This window comes from Callospermophilus lateralis, chromosome 9 (genome assembly GCF_048772815.1).
Source record: "Callospermophilus lateralis isolate mCalLat2 chromosome 9, mCalLat2.hap1, whole genome shotgun sequence".
NCBI classification, from domain to species: domain Eukaryota; kingdom Metazoa; phylum Chordata; class Mammalia; order Rodentia; family Sciuridae; genus Callospermophilus; species Callospermophilus lateralis.
The window spans coordinates 59,048,971-59,071,297 of record NC_135313.1 but is presented as its reverse complement, the minus strand read 5'-3'; the positions used below and the strand labels follow the sequence as shown (position 1 = coordinate 59,071,297).

General features: G+C 34.5%; 1 protein-coding gene across 3 annotated transcripts in view; it reads left to right on the top strand.

Annotated features, from left to right (window-relative positions):
• Positions 1 to 19,683, top strand: part of Dync1i2 (dynein cytoplasmic 1 intermediate chain 2) — a 55,753-nt gene extending 36,070 nt beyond the window's left edge. For 2 of the 3 annotated variants that reach the window (XM_076866683.1, XM_076866682.1), the window contains exons 8-16: positions 209 to 308; positions 998 to 1,123; positions 1,972 to 2,118; positions 2,502 to 2,615; positions 2,895 to 3,028; positions 3,874 to 4,018; positions 15,005 to 15,145; positions 16,986 to 17,111; positions 18,532 to 19,683. In XM_076866683.1, the coding sequence (XP_076722798.1) occupies positions 209 to 308; positions 998 to 1,123; positions 1,972 to 2,118; positions 2,502 to 2,615; positions 2,895 to 3,028; positions 3,874 to 4,018; positions 15,005 to 15,145; positions 16,986 to 17,111; positions 18,532 to 18,645 (1,147 nt within the window). In that variant the 3' untranslated portion in view covers positions 18,646 to 19,683. The remainder of the gene's footprint in view (positions 1 to 208; positions 309 to 997; positions 1,124 to 1,971; positions 2,119 to 2,501; positions 2,616 to 2,894; positions 3,029 to 3,873; positions 4,019 to 15,004; positions 15,146 to 16,985; positions 17,112 to 18,531) is intronic. The other variant, XM_076866684.1, reaches the window with a different exon arrangement.
• Positions 19,684 to 22,327: the final 2,644 nt, after the last annotated feature.

The following is a 22,327-nucleotide window of genomic DNA, read 5'->3' as shown; positions in this document are numbered from 1 at the left end:
ATTATGTAAAATTGTGGATGTGTAACCAATGTGATTCTGCAATCTATATTTGGGGTAAAAATGGGAGTTCATAACCCACTTGAATCTAATGTATGAAATATGATATGTCAAGAGCGTTGTAATATTTTGAACAACCAATAAAAAAAAAAAAAGATTAAGAATGACATAAGTCATAACAGTCTTTTTTTGGATTTGGTTTTTTCTGTAGAGAGATTCAAGCAGGTGCTAAACTATCATTAAACCGGCAATTTTTTGATGAACGTTGGTCAAAGCATCGGGTTGTTAGTTGTTTGGATTGGTCATCTCAGGTAAAATATAACAAAATTGGTTATTATTAAGTTTTTTAAAATTATAATTAACATGTGGTTTTATTTTAGTTATAGGAACTTTGTATGATTAAATCAGTATGTATCATTTAAAATTGAATAATGGATGATGGTTCTGTGTTACCATATTTCATTTCATCTTAAGTATTTTGGAAGAAACAAATGGAAATATTATTTATATTTGAAATTCAGAACCTTATGCCAAAACCTACTGATTTCAGTTACTCACAAAATACTTTGTATGAAATACAAACACATACTTCAATTAAATTTTTTAATATTAAAATATTTTAAATAATTAACTGTACTAATTTAAAATTGTAGTAATGCCAGGCACAGTGGCACATGCCTGTAATTCCAGCTAATCAGGAGGCTGAGGCAGGAGGACTCACAAGTTCAATGCCAGCCTGGGCAATTTAACAAAACCCCATCTCTAAAACAAAAAATAAATAAAATTGTACTGATATCCCAATTAATATAAATATAGAGATGTCTTTCTTAGAAGTATTAGATATTTGTACTTTCACAATTATCTGATAGATAGTCAAGTAAGAAAGAGATTTCTTAATTGGTGAAGTGGTAGATATTTGTACTTTTCAGAATAATCGGATAGTCAAGAAATAGTTCTTATTATGCATTCCCTTTCTTTTCTACTTGGTTCTGACGAGCAGTATCCCGAGTTACTTGTGGCTTCCTATAATAACAATGAAGATGCTCCTCATGAACCTGATGGTGTTGCCCTTGTATGGAATATGAAATACAAAAAAACTACTCCAGAGTATGTGTTCCACTGCCAGGTAAGATGGTCTTTCAACAGTCTCCCACAAGTTTAAGGATTCATTAATGAATTTAGACAGGTGCCTTTTTTTCTGTTCTTGTCAACATTATGATTTCATTGGATTGGCATTTACTAAACCACTTTATGTTTGCAAACAGATGTTAACAGAAAACTGACTTCTCAGTTCAACATAATCTGGCTTTTGTAGCTTTACTGACATGTCTTATAATGTTTAATCACACTGAAAGCCCTTTACAGTTATGATTTTCTGTTCTTGTGATTGATCATATATATGGAATCTTTTATAAAACGTATTTCTACAGGGAGTTTCTCAGGAACTTATTTACTGAATATACAATTAGATGGTTTGCCCACTGAATTACTTATACATGGCCTGAGGAATTGGAACTAGATAGTTTTAAGTAGAAACATATGGTTCAAGTAGGAAACAGCTGCAGATTTTTTAAGTGGATTTAACAGACAGAATTTGCAAGTCTTTTCTGGTTGCATCAGTTAAAATCTTTTAATAATGTCATAATCCTAAATAAACACTTAACCTGAATTAAAACTATATACACTCTGTCATATTACAGTCATGTGTCAGTTGCAAGGCCATTTATCTAATACTGCAATCAAATGAAATAACTTTTTACTTTCTTTGATAAATTGCTTTTAAAATATAGTTACATAGTAGGCATTACATTTTACTTTTAAGCAAAAAGTATTCTAAATATTTTAATGAATTTGTCTCAGTAGCTACTAATACCTATGGTGCAGATGGAAATATTTTGAATAATAAATTGATTTTATAACTTATTAAATTTTTTCCTTTTAAATCTGAAATATAAAAATCCTACTTACTTGCAGTCAGCTGTGATGTCTGCTACATTTGCAAAATTTCATCCAAATCTTGTTGTTGGTGGTACATATTCAGGCCAAATTGTGCTTTGGGATAACCGTAGCAATAAAAGAACACCAGTGCAGAGAACTCCACTGTCAGCTGCTGCACACACAGTAAGTATAATAAGGTTATTTTCCTTAGACTTCTATGCTCTTTCACTATTAACTACTTAGTAGTGTCTGTCTACCAGAGTGGTTTCAAAATGTGCTTCCTTTGGTGTATGAACTCCTTCTCAGATAGCAACCAAGAACGAAGGTCTTTTTTCTTTATTTTGGGAGATCTGTTTATCAGGAACTTATGTCTCTCCTGAGACAACCTTTTGTTAATCAATAGAATAGCAGCAAACTTCACGTTAAAAATAACCTCAAGTTACAACAGAATACCTGTGATTAACCTACAGTTTTTGATATGAAACAGAGTACCTATGATTAAGCTTCAATTTTTGCTTCTTTTTTTAGTAAAATAATCCATGAAAACTTTCTTTTCATGTCTTTAGCATCCTGTCTATTGTGTAAATGTCGTTGGAACACAAAATGCTCACAATCTGATCAGTATCTCCACTGATGGAAAAATATGTTCATGGAGTCTGGACATGCTTTCCCACCCACAGGTAGGTTAAACTTGAGAAACTGAAATTTTGAAGTATGTTGTTATTTTTAAACTGTGTATATACTCCAGCATATGTTTTTCATAGTGTTTCATAATATAATAACAGATTATAAATCTAAGCATGTGTCAAAAGTACTGTGCTGTGTATATCTTTTATTTTCAAACATGATTGCTTTAACTGTGGTTTATGTAAGTAATATATTAAATATCTCTTAAAATTATTTAGAACTAGAAGTTTTTCTTTGAAAATTTAAAATTGACTGTTTTCCACCCTATATAGGATAGCATGGAGTTGGTTCACAAACAGTCAAAGGCAGTAGCTGTGACATCTATGTCTTTCCCTGTTGGAGATGTCAACAACTTTGTTGTTGGGAGTGAAGAAGGTTCTGTGTACACAGCATGCCGCCATGGCAGGTAAACCTGAACTGGAATTTGCACTTATTTAAAATCCCCCTTGAATAATCTCATTGAAACAGGTTGCCCCTTATTTGAGTAGAAATTAGTCCTAGAACTACTCAATATTTGTGACAGGTTGAGTTCAGGCATATAAACTTAGAAGTTAACTTTTTAAGAAGTATCTCTAAATCATGATGTGTTCTGGATTTTGTGGATTGCGGTGTGTGCATGCACTCACAGAAGTTAATGGTAGGGAAGAAATCTAGCAATTATAAATACAATATGCATATGTCACATACTGGCTTTCAAATTTATAAATAAGATTTTCAGCTGTTTTCCCATTTTTTTTTTATTTGGACTTTGTGCTTTAGTTCAATCCTCCTGATAATCATACAGTAATGTCACGTACACATTTTAAATAGACTAGTACTTTTCCCGCTGTTCAATCTGTTTTGAAATTGTCTAGCTGTACCTTTATCAATTGCTTCCTTAAAAAAAATTGTCTGGGTTTTATCTCAAATACAGATCACCTTCACTTCAAAGCTTTTGATTTAAAAGTAGCCCAGATTGGCTCTCTTACATATAATATTTCTTTGTATCAATTCTGCCACCTCAGATATTGTACTTTTGAATTCTCATATCAACAGCATGGTATTTATGCTTCCAAAATGTACTTAGTCCTTTAGTAGTATTATCAAATCTGGACAGATAACACTCAACGTAAGTTATTCTGATGCATTATGAGCACAGAGTTAAGTTTGTGGAAATTAAGCCAAGCTCTGATATATAAACCCACCATAATATGTTTTTATAAGTGAACTGCTTTAAAAGATATCCCTAACATTTTTACTTTTGTGAAATAGCAAAGCTGGAATTAGTGAGATGTTTGAGGGACATCAAGGACCAATCACTGGCATCCATTGTCATGCAGCTGTTGGAGCAGTAGACTTCTCACATCTTTTTGTCACTTCATCATTTGACTGGACAGTAAAACTTTGGACAACTAAGGTATCTAAAATATAGATATATCTGCTCATTTGGTCAGATTTCTGACACAAGGTGGTGCTCTAATACTACATAAGAAAGATGGAAAGTTTTTAAATAGCTTAGAATTGTTTACTAATAAATCATACCTGGTAAGAAGTTACATAGAGCATGAGTGATGTTGTTGTTTTCTTAAAAGTATGCTGGCAAATATACCACAACCTCAGGTTTTTCAAGCACAGAACTGTTTTATCATGAACTGAAAATGGGGAAAAAGCCTCTGGATGTCTCACATGGTACCTCATATAGTTATCATTCAGCCCAACCCAAAAGCTATACATTTGCTCTTTGGAGAACTTAGAGGCTTATTCAGAGCTATAGTGACTCACAGAGCTGATAGGAAGTAGAGAAAAGACTGAAACGGATCTATAGTCCTAAGGCTATACATAATAAACCTTAATCATTAAGAAAGCATTGTGAAAAGGTATGGTCCTTTTTGTTGTTGACATTCTGTAATGGTTTGCTTTGGTCTTAGTAAACATCAGTTATTTGAAACACATGTTTATGTGATAAAGTGCTTCCTGATCCACCAGCAATTCCAATAAATACAACCTTGCCCTGTCTGGTTAAAAGTCTCAAGACAAATTCATGTAGGGAACAGTGCCTCCTATGACAGGCATTTTGTAGTTTCATTTGATCTCATTTTATGATAAAAGCACCTTATCTTTGCTGCACTATTGCATTGTTGGTGGTAAAACTGCATATTACACATATCAGATTCTATTTAAACAAATTAAAATTTTTTATACTTTATTTTTTTCTGTCCAGCTACCTTACCCTGAATGTTGACTTTTTGAATAATTCATCATGGATAGTTTAGAGTCCTTCTTTTGGTTATTCAATTTTTTTGAGAAAACCTATAGACTTAAAAGATGTCCTTCACTATTATGGTGAACTGCTGTTTATCTATTGAGTACTGCATTAGAAATCTGGGATAAACTCACTGTTCACTGTTGTTCTGTCTTGGTGCTTTCTTTCAGTCTAATATGTAATGAGTTAGAAAACTCTGCTTGTCTGCCTCTCAAAGCTTGCCTTTTAAAATTGAGAATTTTTAGGTTTGACATTAACAAATAAAAATAGTACTTACCTTTTTGGGGGGAGCAGGGGTACTGGGGATTAAAGCCTGGAAGCCACATCCCTAGCTCTTTTATTTATTTATATATTTATATATTTTAAGTGTGTGTGTGTGTGTGTATGTGTGTGTAAGATATTGGTAAGATACTGAGGCTGGCTTTGAACTCTTGATATTACTGCTCTAGGATTATAGGCATGTGCCACTACACCTGTCTAGCCCTTACCTTAACTAATAAGGAAGCATCTAGAAAAGTGTTTAATGTGGTTTTCAGCATATAATAGGCACCAATGTTCAGTTCCTTTTTCTCTATATATACGTATATATATGTGTGTGTAGTAATATGTTACTGGGGATTGAACTCAGGGGTGCTTAACCACTGAGCCATATCCCCAGTCCTTTTTTGTATTTCATTCAGAGACAGGGTCTCATTGAGTTGCTTAGGGCTCCTTTAGTTGCTGAGGCTGGCTCTGAACTTGCCATCTTCCTGCCTCAGCCTCCCCAGCCGCTGGGATTACAGGTATGCGCTACTGCACCCAGCTCCTTTTTTATATTTTATTTAGAGACAGGGTCTCCCTGAGTTTGCTTAGGGCCTTGCTAAGATGCTGAGGCTGGCTTTGAACTCGAGATCTTCCTGCCACTGGGATTACAGGCATGTACCACTACACCTGGCTAGCACTTACCTTAACTAAATAAGGAAGCATCTAGAAAAGTACTTAACATGGTATACAGCATATAACAGGCACCAATCTTCAGTTCCTTTTTCCTCTTAATGGGGATTAGACAGAGCCTAAATGCATTTTAAAAAAATGTTTTTAGTTGTAGATGGACACATTACCTTTATTTTACTTATTTATTTTTATGTGGTGCTAAGGATCGAACCCAGTACTTAACACTTGCGAGGCAAGCACTCTATCACTGAGCTACAACCCCAGCCCCAATCTAAATGCATTTAATAAACCATTTTCTTTCTTTCTTGGAAGGTTCTTGAGTTGGGAAAATGTAGATGAAGAAGACTCTTATAACCATTAGTAAATAAATGCATAATCTAGCTAGTAAAACCAAAGCAAGATACAGAATTAGAAAGATGAAGCTAATTATTTCTCTGTAAGGTTCAACAGCCATAAAAGTGGCTAGATTTCTGGATGTGCTTTTACCTTAGTAGTCCTGTGTGTAGTCACAGGAGATATTATGTCCTTGTTAGGTTTTAGCCAGCTTCCTTTTTTGGTAGTTGAAAAGAATCTTATATCAATTTGTAGATTGGTTGATTTTTTTAAATCTCAGGGCTTCAGTTTGCTAGTCTCCTTTTGGCTTTAAATTTGAGGTTTTCATCTTTATATACATTAACAACAGGATTTGAAATGAATATTTCATCTTGCCTAATCAAGAACAGAACTTATCTGTGATAGCAGACATATTGTTGTTTGGTTTTGTGATATTACACAGCTAGTTGATGGGTAATTGATATTTTTGTTCTTGTATTTTACTGTATTTCAACAGTAAATAAGGGTGATAAACTATCTTTCCTTGCTAATTAAGCTAGACATTGTTCCTTTATTTGTTCAACTGTGATACATGCCACTCCCCTGCCCCAACATCCTTCCAATATTAATGGCCAAAGGATGGACCAGCATAGAATAGGGTGTTTTTTGAGTGTCCCAAGTACCATCTAAAATGTTTACATTCTTTTTTGCACTTACATTCAAGTAGCAACAATATACTGAATAGATGTTTTTATAGGTATTCTGTGGCTCCCAGAGTTGTCATTTTTATCTTGAATTTACACTTGCTACTTTAATTATTGCTGGTATTTATTTCTACACTACTGAAAAACTTGAAGGAGCTGTAATAATGTTATAAACAATGTTAATAGACCATGAATGGTAATGTATAATAGGCAGTGTTTTAAAATCTCCTTTCAAAAACATTTTTCCAGCTGGGCCAGGTGGTGCACACCTATAATCCCAGCCACTCAGGAGACTGTGGCAGGAGGATTACAAGTTCAAGACCAGCCTGGGCAACTTAGCAAGACTGTCTCAAAATAAAAAATAAAATGACTGGGGATATAGCTCAGTAGTGGGTTCAATCCCTACTACTACTGGGGGTGAAAAAAATTCTATTTTAAGCTTTTTAAACCAATTGTTCACATTTATAATTTAACACACTTTAAACACTTTGCTTCTCTGCCTCTCCTTTTTAAAAGTGCACACTTTCTCTTGGAATTGAGTTCCTATAAAGTCCAAGAATGAATCATTAGATATTACTTTACCTTAATATCCATTTTAAGGGCCAGCTCCGCCTCAATAGCAAAACTAGATTCCTTTTTTTCCCTCTTATTCTATAAGTCCTCTAAAAATGTGTGGAAATCCTAGTTTGACACTGCCTCAAATTTAGTTTAATCTACTTCTGTGCTAGTTTCTAATCTTCGCCTGGGCAGTAAATTTATATTCAGTCAAATAGTTGTGGTTCATCAAATTCATCTGTTTTTAGAATAGAAGACAGGCAAAATTAGATTCTTCAACATATTGGTGATGTTTAAACCAATCAAGGATTGCTTCTAATACATTTGGTAATCACTGTTACCATCTCAAAATACCAGATTTGAAAATTCACAGCAGAAGCATTTTTGGCAGGTCTGAAAAATGGTAGGGAGAGTAAATGAGGAGTGGAACCTTCTTCAGGTTTACCAAGGATTGTGGAAGAGCTTGATTAGGGGTAGGCCTGGTAAATTAGCTGAATATTCCATCATCCTCAACCATACTTGTTACAGGTTACTCTTAAAATGTAAGAATTATTTCTTTGAAGGGCAAGGTGTTTTAATGTAGGTTTAGTATATTCTAGTTTCAGAATAAACATTCATCAGAACCATATTTGCCATGAAGTGCCAAAGTTAAGATTGTTAGTGTGATCGTTTCTTAAAATAGGTAGATTTAAGACTCTTATAGTCCATATACACCTTGAAAATTTCACAATCCTTGATGTCTCAAAGGCGCTCCTTATTTCAACAGCTTATCTTTTTTTAACTTTCAGATGATACTAGCATTAAAACAGGGTTAAAAACAACTGTGCACATAATAGAGTATGTAAAATGAAAAAATGCTCTGAAGTTGAGGTATTTCTTGGGGAAAGCTGACTGATGATGCAGACCTAGCCCTGTTTAGCAGCCTTTGCCTCAGTAACTTAGCACTGGCCAGTGTTGAGCCTTTCTTTTGAGCCTTTCCTTTGCATATTCAGAAACTCAGTTTTGTCATCCTACTAGAGTTGATTAGACAAAGGAGTGCTGAATGGAACAGGCTCCCAGGACACTGATCCATTGGAGAATATCAATTTATTAATTTACAGTGCTAAACCTAACTGCCAGAAGATCTAGATACTCCTGCTGGCTTGACCAGCTCATTGTTTCCCTGTAGACAATCCACATGGGAAGCCAAATTATAATCAGAAGATTGCTTGGTGAGCAAGGAATTAGAACAAAAGAAGTTTTATAATTTGAATATTCAGTGGCATCAAGCTAAGATAGCTTGATTCACTCATCTTCACATAGAGATAGCCTTACCATGGGGTAGTAATTCTAAGACTCCTCTCCTGGACAATGCTTAAATAGGTACTGTCTTCATTTTCCTGTAAGACTCTGCTTCTTTGTATTTCTAGGCTTTTAACAGACACATTCCACAAACTTTGTCTTCCGTTGGGTTATATAAGAAGTTATTTCTGAACTTAGACTAATTTCTTTTAAAAGGAATCTTTCTCTCTTCTGATCCAGGTTGAGGACATTTTTATTTCCCACTTCTCTTGGGAGCACCTTACTGTTATTGTCAAGTATTTACTCTAGAGAATCTCTTTGTTATTAAACTAGAACTCTATGGTTACCAAGTTTTGAAAAATTATCTTCATTAGTTTTCTGTTACTGCTACAACAAATTATTACATGGGTGGATTGAAACAACAGGAATTATTTCTCTACAGTTTAAGAGGCTAGAATTCCAAAACAAGGGTGTTGGCAGATTGTTACTTTGGGAGGTTCTGAGAGAATCTGTTCTGTGCTTCTCTACTACCTCCTGGTGATGGCTAGCAGTCCTTTATATTCCTTGCTTGCACCTGCTTTACTCTGATCTCTGCCTCTGTCATCAAATGTTATCTACCTATTTGTCTTGCCATGCCTCTGTGCGCATCTAAACTGTTCTCTTTTAAGGACACCAATCATGCTAGATTTAGGGACCACCCTTATGCAGCATGATCTCATCTTAACTTGATTACATTTACATCTATTTAGTAAATAGGGTAACATTTACAGGTACCAGGTAGAAATGAATTTTAGGGGGCACTCTCTAAACTTGTATATAACTTGAGCTTAGAAAAAAATATGACTTGTAGGTCTGAGGTTGTGGCTCAGCAGTAGAGCGCTCGCCTAGCACGTACAAGGCCTTGGGTTGATCCTCAGCACCACATAAAAATAAATAAATAAAATAAAAGGTATTGTGTCTAACTACAACTAAAAATATGTAAATGTTTTTTTAAAAAAGAAAAAAATGTGACTTGTCCCTTGACCAGACAATGGTTATTACCACTGAACCAGGATAAGCTATTTTTGCCTATTAAAATGCTGTCATTCAAAGAAGCTCTTTGTTTTGATTCATTCTTTTGGCAAATATGTTTTGTAAATTGTTTATGTGCGAAAATTTTAAAGCTTCAGAGACCTATAGACATATCTAGTTCAGTGGTTTTCAGTCTTACATATTAGAATCACCTGAACAATTTTTAAAACTTTCAGTGCTCACCTTTCATCCCAGACCAGTTAAACAAAAATAGGAGAAGACCTAAGTAACAGCATAATTTTTTAAAAATCCTCTAGGTGGTTACAATTAAAGTCAAGCTTCAGAACCACAGGTACAAAGCCTTTGTTTTATAAATAAGGAATTAGGGGCTTGGAATGATGTAGTGATTTTTCCAAGGTCTTGAAGCTAGTTAGTGGCAGTTCTGAGATGAGTGAGTACGTCCATTTTCAACTTTTCCCTACTGCCTCTGTATCATTTAGGCAGAAGTGCTTTAAATGTAAGGGAAAAAATATATACTTTTAAATAAAACATTTTAAATGATTCTTTTGGGATTTTAATTTGCAGTGTTGTTTACCCAAGTATAATGCATCTTTCTTTTATCTCTGCGTAATTGTCCACTCAATAGGTGAAATATTTGATCTAACCATTTCCTGAGATATTTAGCAATCTTCTTTTATTATAAATGTTTTATCTAATTTTCACATAGTTTTTTTATATTTTATAAAAATTAGTATGTACACATCCTTGTCTCTGGCTTCTCTTATTAAACATTATTTTTGTGAGAGTCATATTGTTAATAATTGTAGATTGTTCATTCTCTTTGCTCTATTCCATTACATAAATATATCATAATGTATTCATTCTGCTGATGGTATTTGTGTTAATTTCAGTTTGGAACTGTTATAAATAGTTGTGCCATGAGCATTCTGGTTATCGTTCAGTGGGCATAAATAGTCATTTTTATTGGGCATACACCTAGAAGTGGAATTACTTGATCAGAGTATATGCATACTTTCAGTTTTAATAGCTACCATGAAGTTGCCAAAGCGGTTTTGCCAGTTTATAATCCACCATTGGTAAGATCCTTTACTACACTTGCAAATTTTTGTGTTTCATTTTAACCATTTCAGTGGATATAGTTGCTTGAAGTAGTGGTTTTGTGTTACTGTCACACTAATGTGCTAAAGCACCCTTCCATGAGTTTATTGGTCATTTTGTGAAGTGCCTGTTGAGTCTTTGTCTCTTTTTCTTTTTCTGCCCCTCCCTCCTTCCCTTTCTCCCTCCCTCCCCCGCTCTCTTTTTTTTTTTTCCATTTGCTAGGGACCAAACCTAGGGCCTCATGCATTCTAAGTAAGTGTGCTACCACTTACATTCTTGATTCACTTGGTTTATTCAGTCCTCTCTTGTTGATGTCTGTTCAATCTTTTTTGGTCATGTATCTCAATTCTGTAATAGATTCCTCAGAAGATGCTCAAGGGTACAGTATTATCATATTCATGATAAAATCATATTATCATAATTATTTGATTATATATAGAATCCACGACATAGATTTTTTTTTTAGTACCTTAACTATGTTAGTCTGTTGTCTTCTGGCAAAGAGCATTGTCAAAAAGTCTGACAAGCTGATTTTGTTTTCCTTACTGTGACTTGGTCTTTTAAAAAATCCTAGGTTTTGAAATGATCTTTTTTTTTTTTTTTTTTCTTTTTTGAAGTAGGTCAGTTTTCCTAAGTACACAAGAGTACCCTTTTAATATGTAGTTTCACTGGGCCCTGTAGCACACTATAATCCCAGCTACTCAGGAGGCTGAAGTGGGAGCATCACAAGTTTGAGGCCAGCCTTAATCTTCAGTATGCACACACATATACAATCAATCAATTAATATGTAGTTTCAAAGGAGAGGGTTTTTTTTTTTTCTTTTTTCTTTTTTTTTTTTTTGGTGGAGGGGTTGGGGGGACATTTGTGTATGTGTGGCAGGGGTTGGTTGTTTTTGCAATGCTGGGGATTGAACCCAGGGTCATGAGATGAGCATGTGCTCTACCACTGAACTACATCTCAAGCCCCCTCTTATTTTTCTTATAAGAGACAGGGTTTTGCTATGTTGTCCAGGCTTGTCTCAAGTTCCTGAAATCAAGCCATCAATCCTGCCTTAGCCTCCTGAGTAACTGGAACCACAGGTGTGTGCCACCAGGTCCAGCTAGAAGAATTATTTTGGGTATTTGTTCTGTATTATTGCTTTTGTTTCTTTCTTCAGGATCTGCCAGTATAGATGTGTCTTTTTAATCTTCTTTGTGTCTATAACTTTTTTTAAAAATTCACTTTATCTTTTTTTTTAAGTTGACAGTTTTATTGAGATAATTTGTGTAAAATTAACCCTTCAAAAACATACAATTCAGGCCAGGCACAATGGCACATGCCTATAATCCCAGCAGCTCTGGAGTCTGAGGCAGGAGGATTGTGAGTTCAAAGCTAGCCTTGGCAACTTAGCAAGGCCCTAAGCAACTCAGTAAGACCTTGTCTCTAAATTTGAAAATACACACACAAAAAAAGTTACGATTCAGTGTTCTTCATGAATATTTCTGTGAGTATACTGTCATCAGTCTCTTTTGTTGTTATTGTTACTAGGAATGAACCCAGGGGCACTTAACCCCTGAGCCACATACTCATTTCTTTTTTATTTTTTAAGACAAGGCTTTGCTAAGTTGTTGAGGCTGCTTTCTAACTTGGCATTTCTCCTGCCTCCACCTTCCAAGTCACTGGGATTGAATGTTTTAAACATTTTCAGAAATTTTAGAAAGTTCAGAAAGAACCTACTATACCATTAGCTACTATCATTTCCCTTTTCACAGCTCCTAGAAACCACTAATCTATTTCTGTCTCTGGATTTGCCTGTTATATGGACAGTTTATGGACATCTCATGAATCATATAATATGTGCACTGATTTCTTTAACTTTACATAATGTTCTCAAGGGTTATCCATGTTTTAGCATATGTCAATACTTCATTCCTTTTATGGTCAAATAATGTCCTATTGAATAGATTTACTATGTTTTGTTTATCTGTTAATCAGTTAATGAACATTTGGAGTTTCTACTTTTCAGCTATTATGAGTAAGGTTACTATGAACATTCATGTTCAAATTTTCTGTGTGCACACGTTTTCATTTCTTTGGGGTATATACCTAGGGGTAGAATTATCAGGTCATTTGGTAACTCTAATTAGTATTTGTGGAATTGCAAAACTGTTTTCAAACTGGCTACACCATTTTACCTTCCTACCAGCAAGGTATGAGGGTTCTGATTTCTTGGTGATCATGGTATCTTTCCTGACAGGTAAGAAAGAGTTCTGACTTCTCAGATCTTCACCCACACATATTGTCTGTCTCTTTCATTCTAGTGATACTAGTGGTATAAAGTGATATCTCATTGTGATGTTGATTTGCATTCAGCTCATGACTAATAATGTTGAGCATTTTTTTCTGTCCTTAATTGGTCATTACTAGAATTCTGGATATATCATTTATAAAATACATGATTTGCAAATATTTTCTTTTTTTGGTACTGGCGATTGAACCCAAGGGCACTCAACCACCAAGCCATATCCCCAGCCCAGTTTTTGTATTTTATTTAGAAACAGGGTCTCGCTAAGTTGCTTAGCACCTCACTTTTTTGCTGATGTTGGCTTTGAATTCGCAATCCTCCTGCCTCAGCCTCTCAAGCTGCTGGGATTACAGGCGTGCACCACTGCACCTGGTGCAAATATTTTTTTCTGCAGTGTAAATTGTTCTTTTACTTTTTTGATTATATCATTTGAAACAGAATTTTTTTGTTTGTTGGTTGGTTTTTTTTTGTTTTGTTACTAGGGATTGAACTGAAGAGGTGCTTTATCACTGAGCCACATCCCCGGTTCTTTTTATTTTTTAAGACAGTATCTCACTAAGTTGTTTAGAGCCTTGCTAAGTTGCTCAGGCTAGTCTTGAACTTGTAATCCTCTTGCTTCGGCATCCCAAGTTATTGGGATAAGGTATGCACCACTGTGCCTGGGTAATTTTCATATAGAAGTTTATCTAATTTTTATTTATTTTTTTTCACTTGAGCTTTTTGTTTCATATCTAAGAAACTATTGCTGAGTCCAAGGCCATGCAGATTTACTTCTATGGTTTCTTACAAGAGTTGTATAGTTTTAGTATTTCCACTTAGATCTGTGATGCATTTATTTGTGTTCACCTATGTTCATAAACATAGGTGAGAGATGAGGAGTACAACTCCATTTTTTTTGCATGTATATATCCAGTTGTCCCACCACCATTTGTTGAAAAGACTTTTTCTTTAATTATCTTTATATCGGAGTAACTATGTATGGAATTAGACCAAGATCCTTTTCTGTTACTTATTACCTATTAGTAAAATAAATTTTTCTATAATCTTAAGACAGAACGAGCAAGGATAGGTTTCCGAGCTTCATGGTCTAGGTTAAATCTTTCTCTTCTGTGGTTTTTGTAAAGTGGAAATACAAATACATCTTGTCTGAGATGTATATATTCTGTTCTTCTGCACCACTTTTACCTGAACCTTCTCTTTTCCTTTGTCCGTTGTCCTCTATTTTACAACTTGGATTCTATTCCCAGCCATTTCTCTTTATTGGGACTTTATTGTGGAAGGGAGCATTGATTTAATTTTGAGAGCTTATAGGACCCAGATTCGGTATTGCATTGCAGTCTGGGGCATTTTTTTATAAATGTGATCTTAGTTTCTACTGCTATTCTCAGAGTGGCCCACTGTGCTGTCCAGTGAGCACCTGTTGACTATGAGGTTCTTCTGTATTTGAGCTGTCAGGACTGTTCCCACACAGATACAGATACTGTGTGGATCTTGTGGTTGTCAGAGGTTTGTTAACTCCTACTTATGCTTGGAGGTTTGTGTCCTGATTTTACTGTGAACATTGTGAATTTTTGGTTTGCCACGCTCATTGTTGTAATGGGTTTTATGGGGAGATTTAGAGGAGATTCAAAATTACACTGCCACTGCTATCATTTTCCTGGAATTATCTGACTAACAAATGATTTGAAGCACATTTCATTCCTTTTTAAAACCAATGTGGCATCTACAAATTAAAAGAAAAAAATGTGATTCAGTAGTTGATTCTTAGTTTAATGCCAAGTAATTCTGTAATGAATTACAAAAACTTTTTCTACTGTATTAAATATAATAAAATAGTATACCTGTTGAATATAAGCCATATTTTTTCCAGTGATCAGTAGTTTAATGATTTGTGAGTTGTCATGTTTTTACTGTACTAAGAATCAACTTTTCCCTTTCAGAATAACAAGCCTTTATACTCATTTGAAGATAATTCAGACTACGTTTATGATGTTATGTGGTCACCCACCCACCCAGCCCTGTTTGCCTGTGTTGATGGCATGGGGAGATTGGATTTGTGGAATCTCAATAATGATACAGAGGTGAGCAGGAAAATAACAAAAATTGCACTGAAAAATAGAAAATTGGAGATTTATTCAATAATTTGTGAATTCCTTTTATCCCAAAGAAATGTAGGACTCCGATTGTGGCTTCATCACAAAGAAACCAAATAAGCTTTGTACCCTAAATACAAACAGCATGCTGTGCAGAACTGAAGGGAGAAATAATGTTGCCATGAGCACTGGGGCATTTCCTTTAACTTATGAAAAGCAGTATCTTGTCTCTAATGTCCTGGCAAAGTCTCGTTCAAAAGGCAGCTGGGATATTTTCCATTCATAAGCTGGAAAATAGTTTCAGACTACTGAAGTAATGGTAACCTTAATCCTGAATTTCTGAATTATCCTTTTAGATGTGATAGAATTATCATTCATAAATATAAGTCTTAGCCTGCCTTGTTTGAATGAAGGAGAAATGTATTTTGATGACTTTTTCTGTGAAGGATTGAAGTCAGTTCTTGTACTATAAAATGAATATAGAAACCATCAGATTTCCTAATTGCTATACTCAAATAACATTAGCAGTGAAATTTAATTGCAGCTATCACTTATTTTTAGTCATGTGTTTTTATCAGCAGAGAGGCTAAAATGTTCTTAAGATTTCTGTGTTACTGTTAGTTGGTAGAAGTAATATTAGCAGTTCCATGAGTAATGGTTGTTGAGGAGAAACTCACTTGGTGCCTTTTCTCACATCTCTTCATATTTTTGGTGGCATCTTTCCAAATCCCTGAAGTCAAATGGGTGCTTGTGCAGGACAAGGAAGTTATATATTGGAAATGTAAGAATTTTAACATTGTCATCTACAGACTTAGTAATTTTGGGAGGTAGGAAAAGGTGTTAAGTAAGCCTTGCTGAATGATTAGAATTTATTTTACCTTTTACCTAGGTAGGTATTAGGTACTAACTTTATTTTCTTAGCTTTGATTTTGGTACCAGAGATTCGTGATTATAATTAAGTGTGGGTGTTTCCCATAATAGTTAAAGAACACACCAAAGTAGGTTTCTTATACTGTGGATGTAGCTCAGTGGTAGAGTGTGCTTGTCTAGCATGTGTGAGGCCCTGGGATTGATCCTTAGCACCACAAAAAAAAAAAAAAAGAAGAAGTTTCTTTATAACAATTTTGAGCTAATCATCTGGGGAAGACTGGTGTCAATTAAAGGATTATTTTGGCCACATTTCAAAACTTTAAATTTGGGGGGGGGGGGGCTTTTTAGTCTGAATTTATTTGCTTCATGTGTTTTCCTCAGCATAGGAGATACACAATCAGACCCAAAAGGCTGGTACTGCTGTATTAGTGCCATCCATCATCATGCCTTCATTCTGAGTTTGGGCAAATTAAAGGGTTTTGAAAAGATTCATGGTGTACCTTCAGTGTGAACTATTTTTAGGAACTGAGGATCAAACATAAGTTTCAGAGATCCAAGCTACAAAAGTAATTCGTGTCTGTAAAACTGAACCATGATCTGTTTATGAGGGCTTTTGAAATGTTTTCCTCTTAAATGGGATTCGACCATATGTTTTCAAACAGCTTGGCTACTTAAGTTAAAACAACAAAGAGTCCTTTATTAAAGAAAAGGTATTTCAAAATGGTATATCCAGTCATGTGAGAATTTCTTATAAAGGACTTATTTTCCCAAACCATGTTCAAGGATTGACTATAATGTCATTCATAATATAGTGCTGAATAGGAAGAGAGTTGGGAAAATTCTTTATCCATTTTCATCTATTTTTTTTAAACAGATTGGAAGAGGAAATACTGTTTTACATGTTTATAGAAATCTTGATGAAACTTTTAACACTGCACTATATTTTAAATGACTTTAGGTACCAACTGCCAGCATTTCTGTGGAGGGTAATCCTGCTCTTAATCGTGTAAGATGGACCCATTCTGGAAGAGAGATTGCCGTGGGTGATTCTGAAGGACAGATTGTTATATATGATGTGGGAGAGGTATGGGGCTTACTGTCTATAATTTTGACACATCTATTAAGTGACATTGTAGTGAAGGTATCTTTGTGGATCCTGAATTGTATAAACCATATGCTTGTATACTTCGTACCACAAAAGAAACTCTTGAGATTTTCTTTCTAAACTGGATGTTCTGTGTCCGTGGGCAGATTTTGAGACTAATATAGTATGATGAAAGTACTTTGTTTCTTGAAGAATAGGTTACAGGAAATCATAAATTCTTCAGGCAGAAAAAGAAATGTGGAGTTATAGATGGACACTGGAATTTTAAAGAACTGATACTAAGTTTTGTTTTGTTTTGTTTTTAATTATTCATACATTTGTTTGGGCCAGATAGTAAAAACCAAAAGTAGTATTTTTTGAGAATTATCTGATGACTGAAATGTGAATCTGGATCCTTGATCCATTATAACTGAATTCAATAAGATGAGATGCAGCTCCCTCATCTTTAGTGCTCTGATGGGCTATATGGTGGTGCCAGGATTGATTCCCTCCATTTTAGCCCTGGCTAGTAACTTTGTCATTTTTCTGTTGCTGTTTTATGATTCCTCATCCTGACAGAAAATCCCATGGCCTCTAGCAATTGAATCTGAAGGGAAGTAGATCGAATCATTTAGAACAGCCAGTTGATCTGCACAGATGGAAATGTTCTATGTCTGTACTAATATGGTAGCTATTAGCCACATATGGCTATTGAATAATTAAAATGTGGCAGTACAACTGAAGAACTGAATTTTAAGTTTTATTTAGCTTCAAATATAGTTACATTGGCTAGTAACTCCCCTATTGGATAGTGTAGATTTAGAAGGAGGAACATCCATTTACCACAGAGTGGCTTATGTCCTATCCTGATAGACTCGGTGATATTATTTTGGCAATTATCAAAAATTTTTTATCACCCAACTGCCTCTGTGAGGCAAAAGAACTGCGGTCTCTTTTTCTTTTATTATCTTGCTACAATGCTAAATGTGAAATAGTAGCATAGCTTTTTGTGAGGGAATCATGAAAGGTTATCTTCAGATGAAAATAATGCTTTAAAACTATTTCTAACTAGGAATGAGATGAGAATGAACTAAAAAAATTTTAAAGGAATTTCCCACCAGCAGAATCCATGAAATGGTACACAGGAGTAAAATTTACAAAGCATCATTGTTATTCTCTCTTGCACTGATGGTGATAATAGCAAAGTCATTTCTGAGGCTGTCACAACATACTTGACAAACACCATCTTTTGTTTTGAAATGTTGTAAATCATTGTTATAGTCCCTGTAATTATGGAAAGGCCGTTTAGGTCAATTATTACTTTTTAGTGGAAAAAATTATTTGAAAACAAGCTGAATAATAGCAGGTAAAATGATCTTTTATTTCAGTGTAACAGAAAACATTGTCTTTCTTTTAACAGCAGATTGCTGTTCCCCGAAATGATGAATGGGCACGATTCGGCCGAACACTCGCAGAAATTAATGCAAACCGAGCTGATGCAGAAGAGGAAGCAGCTACCCGAATACCTGCTTAGTTCCTAAAAAGAGGAGTATAGCCTTTAGTGGACTGGGGGAAGGCTCTACAGTAGATCCTAAGACTATTTGCATGCTTTTGTCTAAATGATAATTAAAGAGAAATTTCATGGATTAAACTGTTGATTTAATGCAGCAAGCAAATCTTACAGTGCCCCTTTTTATATTAACATGCATTTTTTTATTTGTCATTTTTAATACAGCTGACTGACTTTACAGAACACAGGGATATATTTAATACTATTCTTTTGAATTCTTTTCAATTTATAATACTATATACAGTTATTTCTAAAGCACAGATTAAATAAGTTCTGCATACTTTAAATAATCACAATTCCCTGTTAAACTTGTAATGTTCTCACTAGTCATAATATAAACATTGTTTCTTCTTAGTTGCAGCATGCATACACCTATCCAAGTTGCAATCTAACATCCTTTCTCTTTATAGTTCATGTGGTAGTTACCTATAAATAAAAGCAAATATGTGCTAACTTTTCATTTTCACTCCTTGCAATTTTAATTTTTCCATCACTTTGTAGTCTTTAATATATACATATATATTCTTTAATCCCTGCTGTGTGTGTGTGTATGTGTGTATATATATACACTACACTACACACACACACACACACACACACACACATCTCTTAATCCTTTAAAGCTTTGTGCCTTAAATATTCCATACAGGACATTATAGATCTCCCTGTGCATTAAGAATGGACGTCTGTATAATCTGTCAGTGAAAAATTTCCCCTAGTTTAACTTTTGTGCTGTTCTTTCCATCTATATTTACTTTAAAGAATAAATGGAGTAGCTGGAGTTGTGGCTCAGTGTGAGGCCCTGGGTTCAATCTTAATACCACATATAAATAAACAAAACAGAAAAAAGTCCATTAACAACTAAAAAATATTTTAAGAAAAGAATAAATGGAAATCTCTTATTATTTTCTTGATTGAGACTACTATGATTGTGACCTCTAAGAGTAAAGCCTCCTTTGAGAGAAACTGATTTCATGGTTACAATAAAGATGAAGAAAAGTGCTCAAATGACCCATACTTTGACATTGAACCAACTCAATACCTTCAGATCTGTTTCCACACTTTCTCTACAAGTGTGAAAGGTAGGTGACAAATATCTAAGAACTAGTATTGAAATCAACCTGTTTCAGGACTAGAGGAAAGGCCTATGATCTGATCTTGATTTTTTTAATCCACTTTACATTGTCCATTCCCTTGATCCTCCTTTGTACTTTTAAAGTTTAACTTTTATTCAACAGGATTTGAACTAGGAAGGAAGATTAGTAATTGGAATTTGAGCATTTTTAATAATTCTAACAAAGTCTACTTGGGATAGAATTCTAAATAATAACAAAACTTCCTGTGGATTTTCTGTAGTGTAAGGAATTATTGACCAGGAATATTAGACTCAGACTCTAGTTCTAGCTCTGGCACCTATGACAAGTATGATTTTAGCCATAAAATCCGTGTTTTCATTCTTTTCTAAGTTAATTAAGTTTGAATTAGATGATATCTGAATTTCTTTATGTCTTTAAAATTATTAATTGAAATTATGTCAAACAATTTCCCACTTTTATATATTCAGTTTTTATAAATTGACCCCCCACAATTGTTCAGTATGTACCAAAGATGATAACTCAAGTTATCTCATGGTGACAGAGTCAGAAGCTCATTTTCAGCAGGGTCACATTGTCTTTGTATAGAAAAATTCATGTATTCACTATAATAGTAATATTTTTACCCTCAATTTGTAAAAATGCCTAGAAAGGGGGAACACATAAATGTTAAAATACAGTGCTGAGTAAGGGTAGAACTCAAGAGATGTAGCAAATCAGATACTCACCAGACTCAAGTTGTGTTCAATTGTAAAAGAAAATAAAATTGGTAAGTAGTTGCAAAATACTCATCACCGAGGAGTTTTTTCTTTGGGAGAATAATTTCTCTCCCCCACTCCCAAAATCTTAATGTAGACCTTTGCCTATTCAATTTTAGTATACCTTTCTAGGAAAACATGAACTTATGTAAGGAATTATATTTACAGTTGACTATATATAATAGCAGAAGAGAAAGTACTGAAACTGTCATTGACGTAGAATTTTCTGATAAGATGTTGATTAGCTCTTACCCAAGAGCTAATTATAGCTCTTAATACTTTTAGAAATGAAATACAATTTTGAAAAACTAGTTACAGAAATTACTATCAGGTTTCCTTTCTTTTTTTTTTTTTTTTTTTTCCTAAGCAGGAAACAAGTTGTAGCTTTCTGGCTAATTTTTGTTGTTGGTTTTCCTGTTTGGAATGGGAAGTTAAAATATTATTACCCTTAGGTAGCATTTAAGCCAAATAGTCATTGATAGTTTTAAGGAGGAAGATTTCTTCCTCCTTATAACTACAGTTCCCTACAAAGTTTGGAAAAATGTCTTCATATAAAATGTAGTTGCAATAATGCTGAGATACTGCATTGTGAATGAATGAATAACTTGAAGTATAAAATCAAAAACTAAAGGAATGTAGTACTAGGGATGATTGATCCTAGTCTTTCAATGTTTTAAGAACATTGATTTGTTCTGTTCTGTACTAGTACAGATAGACTATAACCTCCATCAGTTGAACCATGTGGAAAGGAAGGCCTTAATGAAAATCTACTATAAAATATATCAATCTTCCTCTTTCTTTTGTGCAGTGCCTTTTAAATGTCTTTTCTACAACCAGTATTTCAACTTTGACATTGTAATTCCCCAAATAGAAAAGGCTGCATTAATCAGATGTATGTTAGACTGGAGCTCCAGTTACAACTCTAGCTGCTCATTGGTATCCACAGTGATGGTATCATGCTTCAATATTGGGCACAAGTCTAAATTAAAAAGTCAATGGCTGCTGGGCATGGTGGCACACTCCTGTAATCCCAGAGGCTCTGGAGACTGAGATAAGAGGATCCTGAGTTCAAAGCCAGCCTCAGCAAAAGTGAGACACTAAGCAACTTGGTGAGACCCTGTCTCTAAATAAAATACAAAATAGGGCTGTGGGTATGGCTCAGTGGATGTGTGTCCCTGAGTTCAAGCCCCAATACCAGAAAAAAAGAACAAGAAGTCAATGGCTTTTTTTTTTTTTTTTTTTTTTTTTTTTTTTTTTTTTTTGTAGATGGACACAATGTTTTATTTTTTATGTGGTGCTCATACATGCTAGGCAAGTGTTCTACTACCCAGCCACAACCACAGCCCTAGCTTTGCTTCTCTTGATCATTTGGAGTATCAAAAAATTTTTGATACTACATAACAAGAAAGGAGTTCTTTCTAGCTGTCATCTTGCTGATAGCTAGGCAAGTAGGGAGACCTTATAGGTTTGGAGAAAATACTCCCAGGACTGGAGTAGTGGCTCAGTGGTATTGTGCTTGCCAAGCACATGTGAGGTGTGAGGCATTAGGTTTGATCCTCAACACTGCATAAAAACAAAGGTTTAAAAAAAATATTCCCAAGTAGAACTGTATGTTTGACTCAAAGATTTAGAAAGATGCCCCAAAAGCAGTATAGGAAGAACATCCATGTTTAGTATTTATTTTCAAGTGGAAAATTACAGTTAGGAACATTCCTTTAATCTATGTCTTTAGTCTTATTGCCCTGAAGTGTTAATAATTTGCTTGTACTGTACTATATTTTAAAGTCCTTTCAT